The sequence below is a fragment of the Polyodon spathula genome, chromosome 7 (genome assembly GCF_017654505.1).
Source record: "Polyodon spathula isolate WHYD16114869_AA chromosome 7, ASM1765450v1, whole genome shotgun sequence".
NCBI lineage: Eukaryota > Metazoa > Chordata > Actinopteri > Acipenseriformes > Polyodontidae > Polyodon > Polyodon spathula.
In genome coordinates this window covers 2,225,746-2,249,119 of record NC_054540.1, presented here as the reverse complement: position 1 = coordinate 2,249,119, position 23,374 = coordinate 2,225,746, and the positions used below count along the sequence as shown (strand labels likewise).

Below are 23,374 nucleotides of genomic sequence, written 5' to 3'. Positions count from 1 at the left end.
TTCAAAGTGTGTTTTAATGAATACAATCAAGTTTGATATTCCTATAACTGTTCTGGACTTTACACAGGTTCATGAGATGAGACTGTGAACAGAGCCCAATGATTTTAAATTCACTCCTGCAGTACTAGTTTCCAACACAAGGAGGCAGAGTTATCAACAAACCACACCACAGTTCTACAGGCTTACAGATGAAACACGACAAGCCTCGACATAACCTACAGACAGTTAGTATGGAAACCAGCATTTGCTCTTTGACTTCCCAGTTACATGACCTTGTGTTAACACAGTCTTGCTGAAGCACAGTATAAGGCACCTGCTCCTTCTGCTAGTATATTTAAACTAGTGCTGGAAGTTTTCATGAACAAAAACAATACATCCCCAGGGGCATAATGTAAAGGGGAATGGCATATCTGAGGATGGATTGGAAAAGAAGATCTGTATCATAGACTGTCCCTCTTAAGGAGTCTCACCTTGATCATGTCAGCGAAATGGGTTTAAATTCATTTAAAGGCATTTTTAAAAAGACAGCACTTTTGTATATTATATAATAGAGGTATATATTATAAAACAAGTGTGATATCTCTGGCATTTACTTTTATTGAGATTCCAAAAGTCCTGGATGTTATAACAGCTAGTTCCCCCAAGCCCATGAAAACCTACATGCTGGGTATTAATAGTTCAAGAAGCATAACAGCATTGAGCTTTAGTTATTGTGATTAGTATTGTATATGTTTTTAACTGTTGCTACCAAAGCTAAATGTGCAACCACCATCTATCAAACCCGAGGCAGCTACTGTAAATACTAAGAATGATTTTAGTAACACTTCACATACAGTAGCAGTGGCTTCAGCAGTGATCAATTTGTAAACCATTTCCATATTGATCTCCCCATATAAGGAATTCATACCCCCAACCCCAAGCCAGACAAAGTCACATAAGCAGGACAGGCTCAGCTGCCATCCTGACCTACTTCCTAACCCTGCTCCCAATCAGCAATGACGCGAGCGCCAGTAGTGTGAATGAACTGAGATCAACCCTCAACAGAATAGACCAGGATGACGAATTCCAAATCCCCTGCTGCAGAGAAGCAGCAAAGCACAGCTGATCAGGCCTTCCTGACAACACGCAGCCTGATTAACAGCTGTCTTCTTGGACCTCTGTCTTTCTAGAAGGTGTGTGACACGGCGATCTTTCATTTCCTTTGCGGTTTGGAATGCTGTGAGAAGCCAGACACCCACCATCACATCTCTCAGAATAAACACTGGCTTCTGTCCATGTATCTGTTGCAAACTCATTACCAGCTAGCTGATCTTGCCCTTGTGTGTTGCAAGTTGCACAAACAGAGCACCCCTGGGCACAGCATGCATGTACACAATTGAGCTCTTTGCCCTGGCAGAATTGGTCTAAGGCAAGGGTGTCAAACTCCAGTCCTTGAGGGCCGCAGGGTCTTCTGGTTTTCGTTCCAACTTAAGCTCTCAGTTAACATAATCGATCTAATTATTTGTTGAATTTGTCATATTTCATAATTGTCAAGGTCCTTTACAGTTGATGGTTTTAAAAATGCACTTGATTCAAGCTACACTACCTATGAAACATTTTGAGGCCTGAAGAGAAGTGTTAAATGTGTTCAGTTAATCAAATAATTAGACCAATTAAGTAATTGAGAGCTCGGGTGGAACGAAAGCCAGAAGACGCTGAGGCTCTCCAGGAGCTGGGTTTGACACCCCTGGTCTAAGGAGTCTTTCTCCATCTTTACAGCTTTGCCTTCTCTGGCATGCAATAGCTTATGAACCAGTAGATTGAATGCAATGTAAACCTCACAACTCTCTACTATACTGGACTATATGGCACCCAATTGTACTTGTACTTGCACTGAACTGCTCCATACCTTGCCGTAGTCAACTACTGCTCTTAATTATAACTACTTCCTGTATCTTGTGTTTGACTTTACTCTTACAGATATTTGTATTCATGTTTTTTGTAATTGCTCATTTGAAATCATTCTCATCCATTCATCGTAATTACTGCATGCTCATACTGGACTTTACTAGTATAAGCAAATAGTTTTAATATAAGTTAACTGCTCTCACTCGAACTGAGCTCATGCATGTACTTATTTACTGTAATCTCTATTTTTTGCTCTTACTTGAATTTGATCTTTATGCTATTGATTTTATTGTACTTTACAACTGCTCTTATCTGTAATGTGATATTCTGAAATGTGATATTTTGTAACAACTTTGTAAAAGTCGCCCTGGATAAGGGCATCTGCTAAGAAAATAAATAAATAATAAATAAAAACGTAATGTAATTTTACACATGGCTTTGTGTTCCAGACAGCTATGATCCAGTTACACTTGAGCCACAATAAATACGAGTAAGCTTAAATCTGCCAACAGATAAAACACAGCATGTACTGTGTTACCTACCGCATTTACACACAGGGCACTTAATAGGGTTTATCAGAACAGGAATCGACAGTCTGAAAGGTGGCTTATTGGAAAGAAAATAAAACACACTGCAGTACCAGGTTAAAGATGGGGGAGCTACTGCAAGTACCCAAGGGTTCAAAAGCTATATTCTCGCCTATTATTTGCCCTTTCTTCTCTTGAAGACATTTTGCTACTTTGCTTGTGTAACAGATCGGGGGCTGGGTGCGAACCAGAAACCCACACGTACCCCAAGAAAGCGTCTTAACCACAATGCAAGAGCTGGACTCATCTGTATTGGTGGTTTTAAAGTTCTCAACCTCATCTCATCTCACTGATGGGGGACAGGACCTACAACAGAGGTGCTGTACAAGGATGCTGGGTTTTGAAATGTCTGCACACCCTGAATTGAAAACAAGCAAAGAAACAACAGTTCTGAGCACAATAAAAGGGGAACCGGTTCTAACAGGTAACACCATGGCACACAGCTGATCTAGAGGAGTGGCACCACTAGAAATAGCTCAGCCTGCTGATAACAATAGCCATAGGATTTACAGGAGCCACGTGCAGTCATGTGCCTCTGTCGAGCCTGAACAGCTCACATTAATATCAGACCCACTCTTGCCAAAGCCCTGTGGCTGTCTGAGTCTTTATGTGCACTGGAAAACAATGCATGTTTAAAATAAAGTATTTAGTTCTTGGTTGATACAGAAACTTGATCCATAGGGTGAACTGCAAGACCAGACTTGCTGTGTGGAGTGTTACTGCTTTTAAATTAAAGAAAGATTATAAATGACTTGTGTGCACTCCTGATGACAAGGATGCTTGATCCCACCTTCTCTCTTTTATATAATATTATATATATATATATATATACACACACACACACACACACTGAATTGCTAGGGCTGGAACAGGCTCAATCGTATTCATTAGTCTTCCCCCTTGTACGTGCGATTGATATTTTTGATCTTCAATTAATGTGATAATGAGATTATAGCCTTGTTAGCTATACGACTCGTCACATTTCACCTTACAATAAACAAGTCTAAAGCGCTGATCCGCTCACCGCTGGTTTTCTACCGTAGCTCACAATGTTGTGCTTGACAACAAACAACGAAACGAAAACAACCAGGTCCTTGGTTCCATAACGTTATTTTAGTGCGTAGACTGACTTTATTTCCACAAAATATAACACTAGGTTTCATTTTTGACAGAGGGAACTGCAGCTGAGTTTGTGCCGTACAAGTTATATTTTCAGAAAATGATTAAGTGCTATACTAAAGTTACTGTACTAAGCATTGCAAATGGAAATCACTTAGAAGTTCAATCATTTTGAAAAACTACATTAACACATGATGTAACTGTACCAGTGCTTATATATTCAACACTGCGGAATTACCAGCAACGCATAACACTGTATCATTGTCATTTATGTATACAATAACAACTCACTATACAAAAGCAAACCAGTTCTGCTGTACTATGGAACAGAACCATATACAAACAGAAATATTTTGTAGGACAACTCTAAAAAGTACGCAACTGTTTCTACACACTGGTCAGTACAGCACCAGGAAAGCTCTAGAATTATAAATTGGCAGCTCCATCTACGGCTGAATCCCCGAACGAGCCATTTTTGTTTTTGTTTTTTACTATCCTATCTATAAATGTAAGTGTCAGGCCTTACCTTTTGTAAGCGGTGCTGATAAAAGAAAGACACTGAAGCTGATTAAAAATATATTCTGGTGACGGTTTCCGCGACGAATCATCATACAGTCAACCTGGAAAGGGTTTTCTCCGCGCCGCTTGGGAAATGCGAAGAGGGTGCTGGGAAATTCCTCTGCTAGGGAAAGCCATATATCCTAATATGAGCAAGAGCAGGGTCCTGCCAGGGCTGGCAGCCGTGCCGTGCTGGGGCCAGCTACGAGAATACACAGCATCGTCAACACAATGTTTTAATTCATTGTTTATTTAAATACACGAATTTCATTGATTTGGGGTTTAAGATACACATTATCTCCTTCTCTAACATCTCTACCAACATATCAAACTGTATGGTTTTATGGTATGCAGCCGTTGTACAATATTTAGGAACTGAAACATGTGGGGTCTACTAATAGCACTATGTAACACAATTTTTGTTCCTGGGTAGTAAGTGTTATTTCCTAATTGCTTATGCCTCTGAGTGAGTAGTTTTTCGAGATTTAGGATTATACTGTAAATACAGTTGTGGCAGGCTGGCCAGTGGATAGAGGCCCAGAGACAGTCTGTAGTTCAAAAAAATAATTATTTTATTATAAATACACAAAAATAAAAGGGCACAAGGGCCAAAACAAAGGGATTGAAACACAAAAAGAAAGACAAAAAGCAAAATGGTACAAAATAAAGGTTGCCAGGCTGGGCAATGCCTTCACTGGATTTAGAAAATTGAAAAATCACAACCAACAAAACACCAACCTGCTTCCTCAGCTCACTGTTCCCACATGAGAAGCAGGGGCCTCCTTTTATGTCAGGTGGCTGGGCGCTGATTGATCATTAATTAAACTAATCATCTAATCAACCCCAGCTACCTGAACACAGTGAACCCAGGCAGGTAGGGGAATTTAACCCCATCTCTGCCAATTTCTAAAGGGCAGAGCTGTGCTCTGCCACAACAGTATAATCATAAATCTAAAAAAACTACTCACTTCTAAATCTTTTGTGGTCATTTTTGTATTACTTTAGTATAAATACATGTTAATTTGAATTCATATGTTGTTTTTTTCTGACTTTATGTAAATGAAAAGACACACATTTGCCCGTTTTCCCATTGGAAATAGTGATATTTTGAAATATCACTGTCCTGGTCACAAAAGCAAAGTTTGTGAGGAATAATAACCATTTTCTGTACTTGAGGCATAAGGAATTAGGAAATAACACTTACTACCCAGCAACAAAAAAACAAACAAAAAAATTTGTTAGACGGTGTAGTTATCCTCTGAAAACAAAATCTGCTCGGTTTCAGTATGTGAACAAGTCAGAATTGCAGATCTGCAGGGGGAAAAAAATGAATATTACTGAAACGGTCATGTACCAGCAGTCAAAATCCCATCCAGTTACCTGAATCCTGCATCAATTACAGTGGATTAGAACACCTGACTCAGCAGACTCTGTATGAGGGGTGGGATTAATACATCTGTACTCTGAGCAGACTCTGTATGAGGGGTGGGATTAATACACCTGTCCTCCTGAGCAGACTCCGTATGAGGGGTGGGATTAATACACCTGTCCTCCTGAGCAGACTCTGTATGAGAGGCTGGATTAGAACACCTGTACTGAGCATTTGGGAGTGGTTATGAATTCTGTTGCCTCGAACTGAGGTTTTATTACGCTTTTCTATAAATGCTTCTGCCATCGCAAGTATCCTGCTTCCATACAAAACAAACTAGCACTGGCTCCCCACTTGCTCTACTGAAGTATTGAAGCAGGTAACAGTCCAATGCTTCCTGGACGTGACACAGGGGTTCTTACCTATGGCTAAGTATCCCAACCCCTCCCATAAAGAAACATCTAAAAGGTCAGGATGTTGTGATAATCTCCAAATACACAAGCACTCGTAAACATTGCATGGGAGATGCGCTCAATACTCTCCAGCAAATATATGGTAAATAATATGTACAGTTCTTCAGTGTGTCTATGCTTTTACAATATTATCTGCCTATGTTTGCATAAAAACAAAACAAAAAAGCACATACAACCTGCTGGGACTGGGAGAGATCAATGGCTAAAGTATTTTAAACAGACTGTTAGGCTGTTTTAAAAGGCTCTGAACACCTTCCCACTTCAGTGAAACACTTATAATAGTCCATAGATCAATTTTAAAATCTTTAATACATGACTCACCATTAAAAACCCCTAATAAACCTTGAATTCGAGTTGTTTTTACAAGACAAGTGACAAAGTTTAATTACAATAAAACATCTGAACTTTAAATGTCTGGATATTATACACCTTCCCATCTGTCTTGCAGGTAGGGATATTGGTCAACTTAACAGTTTATGGAAAGTAAGCTGCATAATAGTACATTACAATTATATAAGTGTACAGTGTTTACATGACATACATCAGAAGCAGGAAAAAATTAATGAAAAGATGCAGCTAAATCAAGCATCACCCTTGGAAAATACCACATCAACGTTACATTCACTCCATCAACAGGTCATAAAAAATTCAGGTGCAAAGTCAGGCCAGAACATATAAAAATATAAACATTACCATGATGCACACAAAATACAGCAAGATTCCTTGCTAGAATTTCTTTTACATAGTATTAGCTCTGTGCAATGAACACAACAGATTAAAAGTTTCACCATCCAACAGTTTATAAACCCAAATACACTCAAGAAATGCAGTGCCAGTAATAAAAAAAGCACAAAAGTTAAGGCACCGTAAGGTTCTTTGCTGTGGGGAGTGTGCATCAGGTTTCTTACATTTAAAATGTGCATCGTCTGAACAAATTCATGCTGCAAAACACCCAGCATAAACTACACAGTATGTTTATAAACAGTGACCATAAGTTTATTAATATATACCCTCTCGTTCTCATCTGCATCATAGTATTTGATTACAGGATTTAAATACACAACCTTGCAAACTACAATAAAAGTTCAACTGAATTCACCAGCTAACCTCATTAGATCTCAAACAGACTGGATTTCACTTGTCCTTTCTCTTGTTAGTTCGATTAAATAGTAAAAGGAGTGCTCCTTTCTTGCAGTTTTGAGAATTATGTAAACATGTTCAGCTTCTTTCGAGTTGAAAAATAATAAAAATAGTGTGCCAATACATTGGGTCAAGGTTATTTGTTTGTGTTCCAGTCACCTATAGTTATACCTGCATGTGGTTGGAAATAGGTTATTTGAAATAAATTATAGTACACACTGCATGTTGGTAGTGGTCATCTGTATCCAAAATGGAATGAAGAAAAAATGTAACGTGATCTCTATGGCAGTAAATAAATGGAAAGTTAACCAGCAAAACTGTTCAAGGTCCAGCAACCATGAGTATTATTGCTCATTTCTGTAACTTAGTTCTACCGTACATATACAGCCATTTATATGTGTACTGTATCATCTCATGTCCCCCACCTCTGTATACGGGTGCTGGCTGTAGGATTTAAATTTACACATCAGAAAACAGGAAGCTTATGTTTGCTTTTATACAAACATTTGGAAAAAAGCTACTGCTGTCAGCACCACCATCATCTACATTTGCATACTTCAGCACCCGTCGAAGTGGTTGAGCGTGCCTTTTTTAGTCATACTTGCACTACTATGGGGGATTACATCACCCCAAACATCTTGTAGGAAATAAATAACCACATAATCATACACTTAAAAGCTTAAATATGGGCAATATTTTAACCAGTTCATGCAGCTAAAAAGCAACTCAGAGGCTGGCAAATACTTTAATTTGGGGACGATTTCTAAAAATGTGCAATTATAATTAGAAGCCTTGTATCTCCTTGGTAATCTTCAGATGATTTTTACTTGTATTAAAAATAAAGACTACTAACTTTCATATATATCCACTGCATCAAGCAAAAAAAATAAAAAAACAGAAATAAAAATAAAAAATTAGTCCAGGTCCTTCATGCAGAGCTTCTACGACCAAAGATGTATTCCAACGCTTCTTTTAATCAAGATTACACGAAGTGCTTTGCTTTTGTTGTTGACTGCTCAATTCTTAAGCCACCTCATCGGATGCTACCAAACTCCCAACAAAACACTTTCTCCACCTTCCTTAAATGGCCCCAAAGGTCTATTTATAAATGAAATGTTTACATAGAAAACCAAACACAAGAGGTAAAAAAGGAAGACGGCATCTGCACAGGAGTATCCCAAATGCTGCACACAGTCACAACTCGGAGGCAGACTCTCAGGAGCGTCCCTGCGAGTTCACTGTGCCAGTGCGCAGACGCAGGTGAGACATTGTGTTCATGTGTGTGTTAGACGCTTTAAGAGGAGTGTTGCAGCTCAGGGCCAGGGGAAAACGCTGGTGGTATCGGTCTAGTCGGAGGTACTTCACTGTTACTAGCTTCCCTGTAAAGAAAAGATCTAGTGAACAAGCTTACATTGTGGCTACCCAAGTTTAAAAAAAAATTAAATACAAAAACCACCACATATGCTTACACACTGTTAATAAACAATCTTGTTTAAAAACAGAGTTCCCCCCCTACACACAATTCATGCTTATATTTCTCATTTGTAAAAGTCTGTAAGTCAACATTAAAGATGCCAGACAACACTGTACAGTCAAGGGTAAGTAAATAGGATTCTAATACTGCATTAAATTAGTTACCCAAAGCACCTCTATATTAATGCCATGTTTAACATACTTGTATATGAGCAGTAATGCCATTTACAGCCAATAGTTCAAAAACTTACCATCAAACCAAGAGCCATGCAATGCCTTAAAAGCCTTGCCAGCATATTCTGCAGAGAGACATTTCACATATACACATCCCTGAAAACGGACAAGGTAGAAGGTGTTATACTTCAGAGACAACATCACAAAAAAATGACATAATATTTTAAAAATGTCAAAACTAACCTCGCGCGAGTTCTTGTCTACAGCAATGTGAACAATTCCGTCATTATCACTGCACTTCTCTAGGATGGCTTCATGAATTGCCAAATGCCAATCCTCTCCAACTTCCCTGTAATAGAGATGCACATATATGGGTATTTCAAGCACCGAACCACATAAACATGAAGTATTTTAATTAAAAGCCTTTGTGGACAAGTCTACCTATGTAAAGCTGCAGTGCCCACCCCCCATGTGTAATTTTACACTGAAACAGGATTACTTTGTTCAGTGCTTGGTGCCCTTCACTTCAAGAAACCAAACAAACAGTTAAAATGTTGGTCACATGCCCTTACAAGAGGCAAGCTCATCGGCAAAAAAATATTACTACCCGAAGGTAGACAAAGAGCCGTTTTCAGAAGAAGAGACTGGAAAGTCTTAAACAAGTAAAAATAAATCACTTAGTAAAACTACATTGATCGCAGTGTGTTATACTCACATTACTGGATCAAACATGTTGCGGATCTTTAAACAAGGCGTTAAACTGTTAGGAGGAGAGTTTCTCTTGTCAAGGGGGAAAGCTGGTGAAAAGAAGTAAAAGGGAAGATAGCATTATTGCATATTTCATGTTGAAGGTTTGCTCATTAGAAAGCATGATTAAGGTGAATTACATGCAATACTAATTTCTGAACTAATCCAAATACCACCCCCAACTTCACTGGATATTCCCTCTCTACCCCTTTAATAAACATATGATAGCCATAAAGAGAAAGTTACCTTTTCCCTGCCATACTTTGGATGGCATAATGGATATTTTATCACAGGGAGATGATGGCTGGGTCCATCTCCAAACCAGGAAGTCTGCCCCTCCTAGTCTTTGTGTTTCGGTTCGAATGCGAGATTCATTTGTGGCGAGGAAATTAACTGCTCTGTCCCATACTTTTTTCATTTTCTTCCTGAAATAATTTTCATTAGGAAAAAGCATTGATTTCTTCAAATTATGTCAAACAATATACAAATTATAGATTTATGCTGTCTGAATACCATATACTTGTGTGGTCTGCCAACTTTGTGACAAAAACAAAAGCATACCCAGGGGAATAATGTAAAGGGAAATGACAATTACATCTGTATAACTGATATGACCAGAGATTGTATGGCAGTGAAAGAGTTCATTTTTATTTAACACCTGTAATGGAACTTATTTAGAGAATCATAGAATATAGCTGTGAACCAAGCTATTTTAAATGCACGTCAGTATCAGCTATCAAGCGAGGATGATAAATCTGTACGTTACTGCACCGATTCAAGTACAGAACCCTGTTTATAAATACATACCTGGCCTGAGGCTGGACCAGGGAGTCTCGCACATGTGGAATTGGTAGATAAGGCTGCAAGTCTTTGCTTTCCTGGCAAGCTTCATTATGACTTTTTAATGCATCTATTGGGTGAAGGAAAGGAAAGGTACCACAAAAATGAGACACACCTCTACTGATCATTGTTAGGCTTCATTATGTCAACCCAGTCACTACACCATTTCCATAATGCATGTTTACAAATTGTTTCCCCATTTGTTAGCAATAGTAATGTCATTCAATGTAGGTTTTAAAAATCAATACAAAAGATTCACAGCATTACCTATGATTTTTTCCACCATGTCGTACATCTGTCTGGTCTCTTCCTCTTCCTTCCTCCAGCGATACTTCATGTACCAAAGAACTCCCCACACAATTCCAATACCTGCAACGACAAGAAACATGTATAATTATAGAAAGGAAAGGTTGTTAAGAGGTATGACAATCTAGCATGCTGACAAATCAGCACACAAAGATTTCAGAAACCTGAAAACCCGAGTGGATGGTTAAATTGAGTTTAAACTGGCTTTACTTCCACATACACACTCACAAAGCACAGGAAAATCACATCCTCAATGACCAGTCATGGTATTGACCAATAATTTCTGCCCCCTCCTCGCCTGAGAGCAAGTACTGACATGAACATTACGGTGGTTCTTTCTAAAACCACTTCTTCAGAAACTCACCCTTTTAAGAAAAGGTGTAGGAAGCCTAAATATTTCTATAAAGCAGAAAGAGCAATACAGAATTGTAGAAAAAATGCCAAAAAATTGTCTTTAAAAGAGATAAGAAAAATGGACTTTGCTGTGTATATGTATTTCCAAATTGCTAAAACTATTCTGTAGAACAGGTTTAAAGCTTGAGACGTTTAACTTAACACACATGTTCAGGCGATATTACGTATCAAAGCAGTAGGACTTCAAAAAGAAAATATTTCAAAGCAAAATAAATAAAAACTCTTCTGAAAACAGCTTTTTGTTCAAAGCCAATAACACAAATAAAAAATGACCCACGTACTGTGCATTTGTTGAGGACATTCTCCTAAACAAAATGATATTCAACATCATTTATGCTGTATAATCCTGGAGTTCTTCCTTTTAAAGTTAAGCAGTTTCAAAAATTGTTGTAAAAAATGTAGTTAGATGCCAATATAAAATCAGAATAGCAATATGCAGCTTCAGTCTATGCAAGATATTGACGCAGAATACCTATAAGGTGCTTGTCAAGGTGTGGGTGTAAGATATTTTACATATACTGTAAGCACAAGCTGAGCAGGTGGTCACTCAGGTAAAAATAGTAACACCTTTTGCATGACAAAATTCAGGATACTAACTTTAAAATAACTGTGTTCAACTTTATACGCACCTATGAGAAAAATGAGTATTCTGTTGATGACCGTAACAAAAGCACGTTGAAAACGACAGATAAAGGACATGTTGGGATGAGTGGACTCGAGATACTTGATATCTGAAACTTGGTTTACTTCCTCTTTAGGATCACTGCCAATCAACCTTTAACACAAAACAAAGCAAAACATTAACATTGTATTTATTTTTATTTTTTTCAAAATCATGTTTTAATATCATGTTGAATATATTTTAAGCTTACCTTATCCCTACATCTTCTCCACTTTTGAGAATCCACTCGAGTGCAGTGGAAACTTTCTCTTTATAACTACAATTAGAAATCTAGGAGAAAGAGAGGGATGAGAACAGCATTCATTTCAAATAAGATTTCAAAGTTGAAATTTGAGTTAACAAAACAAAGAAATAATACGTACTATTAAAAGTTCTGAAGCTTCCTGGACAGAAAGACTTCTGTTCTCATGGAAATGATAACCACAGTCATGTTCACCTGCAGATGTAACAAATATTATATCCTGCTGCTGATGCTGTTGTCAAAGGTCAACACAATTACACAAGCCATGGGTTTCAGTATCTCAGTACAGTCAAATAGCATAATGCAATAACTGTAAACCAACACGGAATAAGCCAGTGTTTTATGAAATAAACAGTTTAGAATAGAAAGCCTGCAACCATTTATTAAAACAGAATGCTTATTATCCCCCCACTCCACAAAAAAAAGTGCTGGATTAAACTGAAAATGAATCTCTACCAACTATGTAACTAGAGTATTCCAAGGCAGACACATTCTAAAAGATTCAATACTTTATTTGTAATGACTGTGCAAGTACTTTGTTGTAAATTTCTTTAGTTTCTAAATAAAATATTGAAAACCATTATTTTCTGTTTGTCTGGTTTTCAAGATGTCCATATGCAAACACTGGTTCATAAACTTGCTAAGGGTTCTCCCCAGGAATTCTGTATAGCCGGGAGCCCTTTTAACGGAAAAATAAAATGGTCTTATCTTAAATAAATAAGACAAAGCATATGAATAATAAGAAACTGAATCACGAATAATAATCTACTCTAATTTGTACCCAGCCCACACTGCTCCATTTACCCCCTGATCCTTTACAATCTTTTGTGTGTTTCTGGCAGAGCTTGCACATTATACCACCCAACTCCTTGCTGTAAAAAAGCCATTTCTAACTTTTGCCCCCCACATATCATACCTATGGGTCTATCTAAATCGCGATTTCACAGAAATCGTGAAATTGAGGGGTCACCACGAAATTCACCTCTTTCAGGGGCCAATGCATATGGGCAAGTACGGAGAAAAAAAAAGAAACCTTGTTTAAATTAACAACTGCACAACGCAAGAGACGCAAACTATGCATCTTCCTTCTGTAGAAACCCTTTTTTATTATTTTGCCACCCTGTGTGTATTGCACGCAAGCAAAAAAAAAACACATCCAGAAATAAAAAAAAAAATCTCCAAAATCAGTTAACATTGTTGTTTACTATTCAAATGAGATCTAAGTTTTAATCAGCCTATCAGTGCGTCTGTACTGCTTTTCTGTGACCTGTAATGTGCAGTAGGGAGTGGAACAAAGTTAGGTGCTGCATTGTTTTCATTTAGGTTGCTAAAATCTAGTTTTCAGCATTGGAGGTAAAATAGTAGAAATGGACAACAAAAAAGCAAATCATATTTCGTCTAATGATGGTTTCAAGATATTTCTCAAAGAAACTGTACATGCAGATTGAGGTAATTGTTTTGTATGTCTTAATGAAAGCAGGATTATTTTGTGGTTATCATTTGAGAATCTGGCCAAGTGAAATGCCACAAGGGAGGAGCGCTTTTACATTAAACCAGAAAGGAACACCGAGACAGTAGAACTATACCTGCTATTTGCGCCAGATGGTCATGTAGGCGAAGTAAAATGTTCAGGATTTGTGACTTTTCTTCGTCTTCCTAAAGGGAGGGAGAAAGACAAAAAAAGAAATCAATTTATATAGTTCATTATTCTGTGCATCCATTTTCTTCAGAAAGCAGGTCTTGTTTGGTTTAGCCTACATTGTATACCACCATTTTGGAAATCTTTGTCATAAAATGGGCTAAACAGGTATTACCAAGATGTATTAACCCTTTGCAGTCCTATGTTAGACCAGGTCCGACATTACAATTTTCCCTTTCCAGTCCAATGTCGGACCCTGTCCGACATCAAAAAGACACAAAGGACAGGTCTTTAGTCGTTTTTTCTCTGGAAAAAGCCAAGAAAACCTTTCAATGGCAGAGTGAGACTGATAGAGCTGAATGAAACCAAAAAAAAAGGGGAGCATCTCATAGCCCCATCCACTAGAGATAACACGGACATTGCTGCTTCTGCATCCAGGGCTCAAAGAATATCACAGCCGTTTGCAGAGCTTTTACTTGATGTTATAGTAATAAAATAATGACTTGGATCACATTATTGAGGAGTTTGGTGATAAAATGAGTGATCAGGAGGGGATTTATCAGTATGCACGTCTATAAAGAGGTATGTGAAATACAGCGAACAAGGGGTGGGGCTTAGCTGTAGATACAGTACTGAGGGTGCTTTTGCAATTCAATGCTTTTTAAACCTGTTTTACACCGATTTTTTTTTTTTTTATACTGCAAGTAAAATAAACAGCGCATGTGAAAATAAATTGGACCCGACGCACCTGACAAGCGCTGAATAAATGGCCTGCAAAGGGTTAAAGCCCAACAAAAAAAAAGTACAGTACAATACATAGATAGATAGGCAGATACTTACATACTGAGCATCAAAGTCACTGCCAAATGGATGGCTCCTAACTGGAGGGGAAAAAAAGCATAATTGAAGTTACACATACCAGTTCTTCATTACTTGGGAAAACTTGCTCCAAATTCCACCCTGACCGTGCTACGATAGCGTTTTACAGATGGAGAAAAAACACTGCTACGACGCTCAGCTAGAAATACAGCACACAGTCCAAAGAACTACATTGTGATTGATAAAAGGGCGATAAATGCGGTGTTAAGAGTTTGGACTTTTTAAATTGTATTGAAAAAAAATAAAAAAAAAACACACACACGAGATAAAATGTAGCAGTTGAACAATGACACACTTGTTTCAAGCATTCAAGCTGAGACAATGATTCACACATCCACAGTCAGGATGCCCCACCTCAGTTTGTTTCTCCAAGACAATACTTTAACACAACAGGGAGACAGACGTGACCCTAACCCACAAGACCAAAGCAGGTACACAGAACACTTACAGATAGCCACCTCCAACAAGTTCATCCACCCACCCCACCCCACCCCACAAAAAGGGAAATCCACCAACACAGCTCGAGAAGGGACCCTACAGCAGAAATGTGTCAGAGGCCATTATAGCTTACTATATAAAAGAAAATGAAAAGATAAATTAGGAAGCAATAAAAATCAATTCCCCCCGCTTCAAAACAATAAATGCATTGCATGAGCTCTTGCTAGTGCTTGACACTGCATGCAAAAGTACCAGCTTTTCCAGACAAGCCACCCAGACTTGCCAAGAACCTGTCAATTATTTCCAATAATCCAGTCCTGGAAATAATTCAAAATTAAGCAAGTACCTCTACTTCACTTTAATTTTAAAAAGTCATTAAAAAAGGTAGAGAGCACTGCTAATTGAACATTTAAGAAAATGATATATATATCTCTCACTCCTTCTGCCCTAAAGTATAATCCAATTCACACTGTGCATTTACATGGTTATTACAGTTTATGAACTGTATTTAACATTTTTTAAATTAGATAAAATAAAAAAAGAACACTTTAGATGTTGCCACAGCCAAATATATATTACCTCAAAGATCCAGCTGCCCAACGTTTTGATATGTTGTACACATCTCATACTATATATACAGCTCTGGAAAAAATTGAGACCACTGCAAAATTATCAGTTTTACTATTTATAGGTATGTGTTTGGGTAAAATGAACATTTTTGTTTTATTCTATTTATTTTGTTTCATTATACTGACAACATTTCTCCCAAATTCCAAATAAAAATATTGTCATTTAGACCATTTATTTGCAGAAAATGACAACTGGTCAAAATAACAAAAAAGATGCAGTGTTGTCAGACCTCGAATAATGCAAAGAAAATAAGTTCAGATTCATTTCTAAACACAATACTAATGTTTTAACTTAGGAAGAGTTCAGAAATCAATATTTGGTGGAATTACCCTGATTTTCAAGCACAGCTTTCATGTGTCTTGGCATGCTCTCCACCAGTCTTTCACATTGATGTTGGGTGACTTGATGCCACTCCTGTCGCAAAAATTCAAGCATCTCGGCTTTGTTTGATCGCTTGTGACCACCTATTTTCCTCTTGATCACATTCCAGAGGTTTTCAATGGGGTTCAGGTCTGGAGATTGGGCTGGCCATGACCACACCTTGATTGACCTGTCTGTGTGCAATGGAGCATTGTCCTGCTGGGAAAACCAATCCTCAGAGTTGGCGAACATTGTCAGAGCAGAAAGGAAGCAAGTTTTCTTCCAGGACAACCTTGTACTTGGCTTGATTCATGCGTCCTTCACAAAGACAAATCTGCCCGATTCAGGCCTTGCTGAAGCACCCCCATATCATCACTGATCCTCCATCACATTTCACAGTGGGTGCGAGACACTGTGGCTTGTAGGCCTTTCCAGGTCTCCGTCTAACCATTAGACGACTAGGTGTTGGGCAAAGCTGAAAATTGGACTCATCTGGGGGTGCTTCAGCAAGGCTGGAATCGGGCAGATTTATCTTTGTGAAGGGCGCATGAATCAAGCCAAGTACAAGGTTGTCCTGGAAGAAAACTTGCTTCTTTCTGCTCTGACAATGTTCGCCAACTCTGAGGATTGGTTTTCCCAGCAGGACAATGCTCCATTGCACACAGACAGGTCAATCAAGGTGTGGTCATGGCCAGCCCAATCTCCAGACCTGAACCCCATTGAAAACCTCTGGAATGTGATCAAGAGGAAGACGGATGGTCACTAGCCATCAAACAAAGCCAAGCTGCTTGAATTTTTGCGCCAGGAGTGGCATAAAGTCACCCAACATCAATGTGAAAGACTGGTGGAGAGCATGCCAAGATGCATGAAAGCTGTGCTTGAAAATCAGGGTTATTCCACCAAATATTGATTTCTGAACTCTTCCTAAGTTAAAACATTAGTATTGTGTTGTTTAGAAATGAATATGAACTTATTTTCTTTGCATTATTTGAGGTCTGACAACACTGCATCTTTTTTGTTATTTTGACCAATTGTCATTTTCTGCAAATAAATGCTCTAAATGACAATATTTTTATTTGGAATTTGGGAGAAATGTTGTCAGTAGTTTACAAAATAAAACAAAAATATTCATTTTACCCAAACACATACCTATAAATAGTAAAACCAGAGAAATTTGCAGTGGTCTCAATGTTTTCCAGAGCTGTACGTATGTATGTATGTATGTATGTATGTATGTATGTATGTATATATATGTATGTGTATATATATATTAGTTAGGATTTTCTACTCGCTTTAGCTTCTACACATGGAATCCACTCTGTCACACCAGACTGGTGTGATCTTAAGGGTGTGTTGCTCTTTATCCCTGCGTCCGTGACTCCACATAGTGTTTGGATTAAAAATACAGTCAAATGTATTTTTGCATGCAGTAAGACAGCAGGAGGCATAAAGACACGCTGAAGATCAAGAGGCGGAAATGCAGAAGGAACCTGGCTAATAAAGACAGGATACTTGTGACCTAATTCCAGACATTCCCTCAAATGTTAGCCGCCTTCTGTGAAATGTAAGGATTTAGCGCAGATTATGTTGGAAAAACATACATTCAGTGTCCCAATCAGACTGTCTCCATGTATCTAAATACATTCAAATATGCATGTTACAGGATGATCCGATTTAGCATTATCTTTTAGTTGGGGCATTAGTGACCAACAGTAGGGAATGACCCACTTATGAGTGTAAAACATTAATTCTTTTGAAAAAAAAAGACATGGATGCATTCTAGAAAAGCATTCTAAAAAATGAAGACAGTTGGACGGACAGACAAACAAACAGATTCCATATAGCCAAGATTAAGATACCTAATATAACTTATGCTAAAGTATCTTGTTTGGTGACTATTGGTCAAGCAGTTCCTAAATATATGGGGGGTGTGGGGATTACACCTGCCTCAACTATATCCCCAGGTAAGGATATTGTATCCTTGTGATAAAGGGGGGGGTTTACTGTGCTGAGGTTTGCATAAATTGTGCATACTATAACTTGCGGGTCAGGAGCAAAATATTGAAATTCCCTTAAACCGGTGTTTGCTGCGTCATATTATGCAACAATTCTGCAGTTTGACATTCCAGTAATCACTGAAGATAAATGTACCAATGGAAACTGGAGTAGCCTTGAATTTAAGTCCTGTCATAAAACGGTATTTGGGGCAGCTTGCAAAGAACCCCCCCTCTTGCCCATGTGAACTTGAGATATACAGTGCAGTGTCTGCTGAATATTTTTCCACAAACTAATGTGTTCAAATTTGCTTGCATGGCTTATTTTAAGAGCATGTATTAACTAGAATGTTTGTTGGCAACCACAGCTTCTAATTTATCAAACAAAGTAAAAACAATAAGAGCGAAAGCAATTCCAGGGCTAGTCAATATCTGATGAAGAATGACTGTTTTTCCTACTGCTGGTTAACAAATTGAGTTTGGGGTGGAAGCACATGCCACTTAAAAGCTACACATTTAATAAATAAAACAAAGTATGTGACTATTCTGGTTTGTAATGCATGTAAAATTATTTGTAGATTCAAGTCATTTCCAGCAACCGTTCTTCCACACTTTGTCTTAACTACCAGTCAAGATTATGGTTATTCTCTCATCAAACTCCAACAGCACAGGTCAAACAATTTGTTGGTTTATTTATCAAATCGAAATATTCTATACAAGTATTTGGTTTTATGAATCTTTGTTGGGGGGGGGGGGGGGGGGGGGGTGATTGGATCAGAAATCAGTTTCTTCCTTAATTTACCATGGCTTAAATGCCTGGGGAAAAAAAGAAGCATGTGTATTGGGTTTTGCAACATACATACACCCCCCTCCCTGTGATTTCAAAGGCAGATTGTTTTTTTTATTGGTCAAAATAAATGCTGAATACAGACTGTCAAAAGACAGGAGAAGGGCACATACCTCGGCAACCTAAATTCAATTGACAAGCTGTGAGTTCATTACAATGTCTGGTACACTTGAAAGGAGGCCATATCTCCACTCCAACCAAGACTAGATTTGGCATCGACATAGTAAGGTGCATCAGGCAGTGTAACATAGTAGGCTATATAGGGACAAATACACTTTGCTGACTTTAGAGGGTGTAAACAATGATCTGTACAAAAGGCTATTTATAATATACTGTGAATTATTAATGTATTGCCTTTAAAAAAATTAACTACAGCCTACATAGTCAAATTGCAAACGGCAGCATTAAGATAAGCATACCTATAATAAGCACACATTGACATAAATACTGTATTTAAAAGATAAAAACATGGTTGTCTGAAAAAAAAAAAAATCGACAACCAATTAAAAAAAGAAAAAAACTTCTTATACTTACTAACGACGTCTGCTTCTGCACCTCCATGCCCCCGCATCCCCAGGTAAGTCAGCCCCAGTAAAACGAAGAACAGACAGGCTGCAGTCAGTAGAAACATGGACAGGTAGTGGGCGCTGAATCTCCCCGTGGAAGACACCTCGTCCCTTCTGAACTGCTGCAAGAGTTCCTCTTCGGTCTCCGGCAGCTTTTTCGTCGGTCCGGTTCTGCTGTAAGCATGATTCGAGCCTGTGTGGTTTGAGTGATTCGACCGAGGAGACAAGGAAGCGGTGGCTGGCGATGCGACACTGTTGTAAGAGGAATATCTCGCCTTTGTCGCAGAGCTAACGCCGCCTCCGCCGTTGTTGCTGCTCACATGGTTATTAGCCGAGGAGTCTGCAGTGCCTTCCCCCATGGCGGTGGAGAGGAGCCAGGACTCGCTTCTACAGCTGCTGCGGTTCCGCAACCCGCTACCAATTCCAAAGCCGCCGCGGTCTTTCTTTTCCCCCTCTTGGTCTCTGGCTATGTCTAGACTCTCAGCGGCAGCCTTGTCATTTATTATGATTACACCGCCTCCTGTCCCTTCCTGGCCGCTGTCCATCCCCCTGGCACTTTTATTAACAGACAGCACTGATTTAGAGAGACTCCGTCTGGGGCCAAGCCGCCGACCTATATGTCTTTCCTTCCCTGGATTGTCCTCTTCCTCCTCGTCAGAGTCTGAATAATCCCCCGCTAGCTGTCTGCTGCTTGCACAAGACGCACTGTTGCCATTCAGAGTCGGGTTGCCTCTCTCCCGGTCCTCTTCGTCGTAATCATCCTCCTCCTCCTCCTCCTCCTCCTCCTTCTCGCCGTAAACCCCTCGCTCGGTATGCATGAGGTGGTGAACTCCGGTGGCCGATTTACCCTTTGGCCCCCACCAAGCACCCCCTCCGCCTGTCTTCCCGTCTGGTAGCGCTGAACTATTAAAGGGTTTACTGGTGTTGCTACTCACGCCGCCTCCTTGACTCCTGCTGCCGCTAGTGGCTGTAGGCCTGTGTTGCTGGAAATGATGCCCGGAGCCCCGTTCTCTCCTACCACTGCGGTGCACTAGGCCGCCTTTATTCTGGTTGATTTCGGCGTCCGACTCGTCGGAGCTGAAGCCCAGTAACAGCTTGCCCGCTCGCCCGGAGCTCTTCGGGCTGAGAGCCGGGCAGCTGCCGGGGCTCCTGCCAGCGCTCAGGTGGGTGACGTCACTGCGGGCTGGCCTGGCTCCGGATCCCGCCGCTCCCGCCGCTGTGTTGCTGTTTCTGCTTTTGCTCGCCCGGGTTCCGAGTGACCCCCTCTGCTGCTGCGGTTGCTCCTCCCGCAGTTTCTTGAGTTTTTTCAGGTACACCGGCCGAGTGCTCTCGGTAACCGGGCCTGGGATAAAGCCGAGTCGCTTCAACTCTGAGAGAAGCTCCTCATCCGTTAGCTGCGCCGCCGCCATCTTTACCCGACGCTCTCTCGCACAGGCTCTGCAGGAAGTGACGTCAGCGGACCAGACGCAGACACTGACTGGTTCACATTCACGTACGCTGCGTGAGGGAGGCAGCTCGACCTACCTGCGCATTTAACACCTGGCTGAGCCGCGGGAGCTTTTACAATAAAACACACCTCGTCAAACACTGCACGGTCAGATGTGTGTGCAGAGTGCTGCATCCTGCGACGTGCTGCTAAAAACGAGGCATTGCAGTTAGAACTATTCTGTTTGTCAATGAACAAAACAAATAATAATAAATAAAAAAACGTTAACCTATTTATAGTTTTGAAAGGTACATTAAGGCTTAAGATGAAGGCTCTCGCCAGACTACTAAAGAAAGAACCGCATTAGTAGTACTGTAATCCTCAACCAGACTGGAGGCTTACCTCTTTAAATAACACCCGACTGCAGCTCTCTCCCGCGCTCTTTGTTTTAGATGTTAATGAGCTTCGTGAATCCCTCAGCCATCTCAATCAAGCTGTTCAGCTCACCTTGACAAGGTGGCAAACTGGCAGTGCACGCTGCTCAGACTAGGCACAATACCAAATAGAGGCTGACCTCCAGCATTATTATTAAGCGCTTTTTTGTATTTCTGTCTCATTTCCTGTGGTGTCAGTACAAATTACAATACTTGGGCTAGTAGTAGTCAAAAAAGATGGAATATTAGATTCCCAATGTCATTATTAACAGTGCCCTCCTAAGCTTTAAAGTAAAAAGGTACTGACACCTGAAATAAGATTTATAGTTCAAACATTTGGAACATTTATTGGCACCCTCCCGTCACCTTTACAATATTAAGAAGACTGAGAAGCAATAAACAGAAGGGACCTTTGGAAGCTTTTGATATATATGTATGTCCCCAGAAGGATGAATCTTGCCGTGGACTATATATTCTCCTAGATTCTTGTCTTTTCTATATTATATCTTGTCTGGAAAACCACCATTTCTTAAAAAAATAAATAAGTACCCACATATTTCCTTAGTTTGGGTGAAAAAGTCTTGATCATCACTACAAATAGGCCTATGTCTGAGTCTTAAAAATTGGGACTAGAGAGCCAAGTGGGTGGGTGTGAGGAATCATAGTGCAGACACCATTAACAATCTGAATCTACATTAACACCACTATCTTCTACAAAGCAACCGCTTCTGCTGCGTTTCTACAGTAATCCTCACTCCCAAAGGCTTGCCATGACTCCATTCCCTATTCACAATGTTTAAGACTCAGACTTAAACAGCAGAGTGCAGTTAAAAATCTTGCACAATGATACGAGTTAAACTACATTAGAACTGTACCTTAAGAAAAGGGCTTGTAACCAGGAGGTCCTTGTTTCAATCAGCTTGTGCTGCGTCTTTGGGGTGAGACGCTGTTGTAAGTGACTCTGCAGCTGATGCATAGTTCACACACCCTATTCTCTGTAAGTCGCCTTGGATAAAGAAAGATGTCTGCTAAATAAACAAATAATAGGATTTTTTTTGTTAATCTTTTTATGGTGGATTGTACATTTCAATTACCGTGTAAACACAATGAAGTTAAACTGTTATTATTTGTGTGGATTTACTGCACTTGCATAAAATAGGCAACTGTTTAGTCTATATTAGAACCTGATATTGAAGTGATACCACAATATGAAATGTCTTTGCATCAGATGGAAATGACGTCACATGAAGATTAATGTTCACAACACTGTTTAATTATTGTTACAAGCTGATTTCCCCACTCTGACCTGTTGTAGTGTGGAAACTTTAGAGACTTGTAGTGTACAGCACCCGATGCAATATTCTATATATAATCTACCTAAAACACATCGAGTAGGCGTGCACCAACAATACTGATCTTACAAGTCTAGCTTGCTCCTGAGCTGGGCAACATTCTGGAGATTCTTTGGAATATGGAATGCATTCTATTTATCATTTATGTTCTGTGTTGGATGTGTTCTGTTTATCCCTACATGTTTTGTGTTGGTTCTGTTCTGTTTATCCCTACATGTTCTGTGTTGGTTCTGTTCTGTTTATCCCTACATGTTCTGTATTGGTTGTGTTCTGTTTATCCCTACATGTTCTGTATTGGTTCTGTTCTGTTTATCCCTACATGTTCTGTGTTGGTTCTGTTCTGTTTATCCCTACATGTTCTGTATTGGTTGTGTTCTGTTTATCCCTACATGTTCTGTGTTGGTTCTGTTCTGTTTATCCATACATGTTCTGTGTTGGTTCTGTTCTGTTTATCCCTACATGTTCTGTGTTGGTTCTGTTCTGTTTATCCCTACATGTTCTGTGTTGGTTCTGTTCTGTTTATCCCTACATGTTCTATGTTGGTGCTGTTTAATCCTACAGGTTCTGTGTTGGTTCTGTTCTGTTTATCCCTACATGTTCTGTGTTGATTCTGTTCTGTTTAACCCTACATGTTCTGTGTTGGTTCTGTTCTGTTTATCCCTACATGTTCTGTGTTGGTTCTGTTCTGTTTATCCCTACATGTTCTGTGTTGGTTCTGTTCTGTTTAACCCTACATGTTCTGTGTTGATTCATTCTGTTCTGTTTCCCATGAACCAGGACACTATTAAGCGGCCAATCT

The 23,374-nt window shown here is 39.4% G+C and overlaps 2 protein-coding genes across 3 annotated transcripts in view; both read right to left on the bottom strand.

The window, feature by feature from the left end:
• The window catches only part of LOC121317990 (methionine-R-sulfoxide reductase B3, mitochondrial-like), a 37,248-nt gene extending 33,040 nt beyond the window's left edge, over positions 1-4,208 (bottom strand). The window contains exon 1 of one of the 2 annotated variants that reach the window (XM_041254121.1): positions 4,120-4,208. The gene's annotated coding sequence lies outside the window, so the exon portion shown is untranslated. The remainder of the gene's footprint in view (positions 1-4,119) is intronic. The other variant, XM_041254122.1, reaches the window with a different exon arrangement.
• Positions 4,209-6,283: 2,075 nt separating this feature from the next.
• On the bottom strand, positions 6,284-20,796 carry LOC121317989 (inner nuclear membrane protein Man1-like). Its single transcript, XM_041254120.1, has 13 exons — positions 19,332-20,796; positions 14,490-14,530; positions 13,597-13,666; positions 12,132-12,205; positions 11,960-12,039; positions 11,717-11,862; positions 10,635-10,736; positions 10,335-10,437; positions 9,774-9,952; positions 9,496-9,577; positions 9,024-9,129; positions 8,858-8,936; positions 6,284-8,512 (listed from the first exon to the last, which is right to left on the bottom strand). Exons 1-13 carry the CDS (start codon positions 20,770-20,772, stop codon positions 8,349-8,351), a joined length of 2,667 nt encoding a protein of 888 aa, XP_041110054.1. The 5' UTR covers positions 20,773-20,796; the 3' UTR covers positions 6,284-8,348.
• Positions 20,797-23,374: the final 2,578 nt, after the last annotated feature.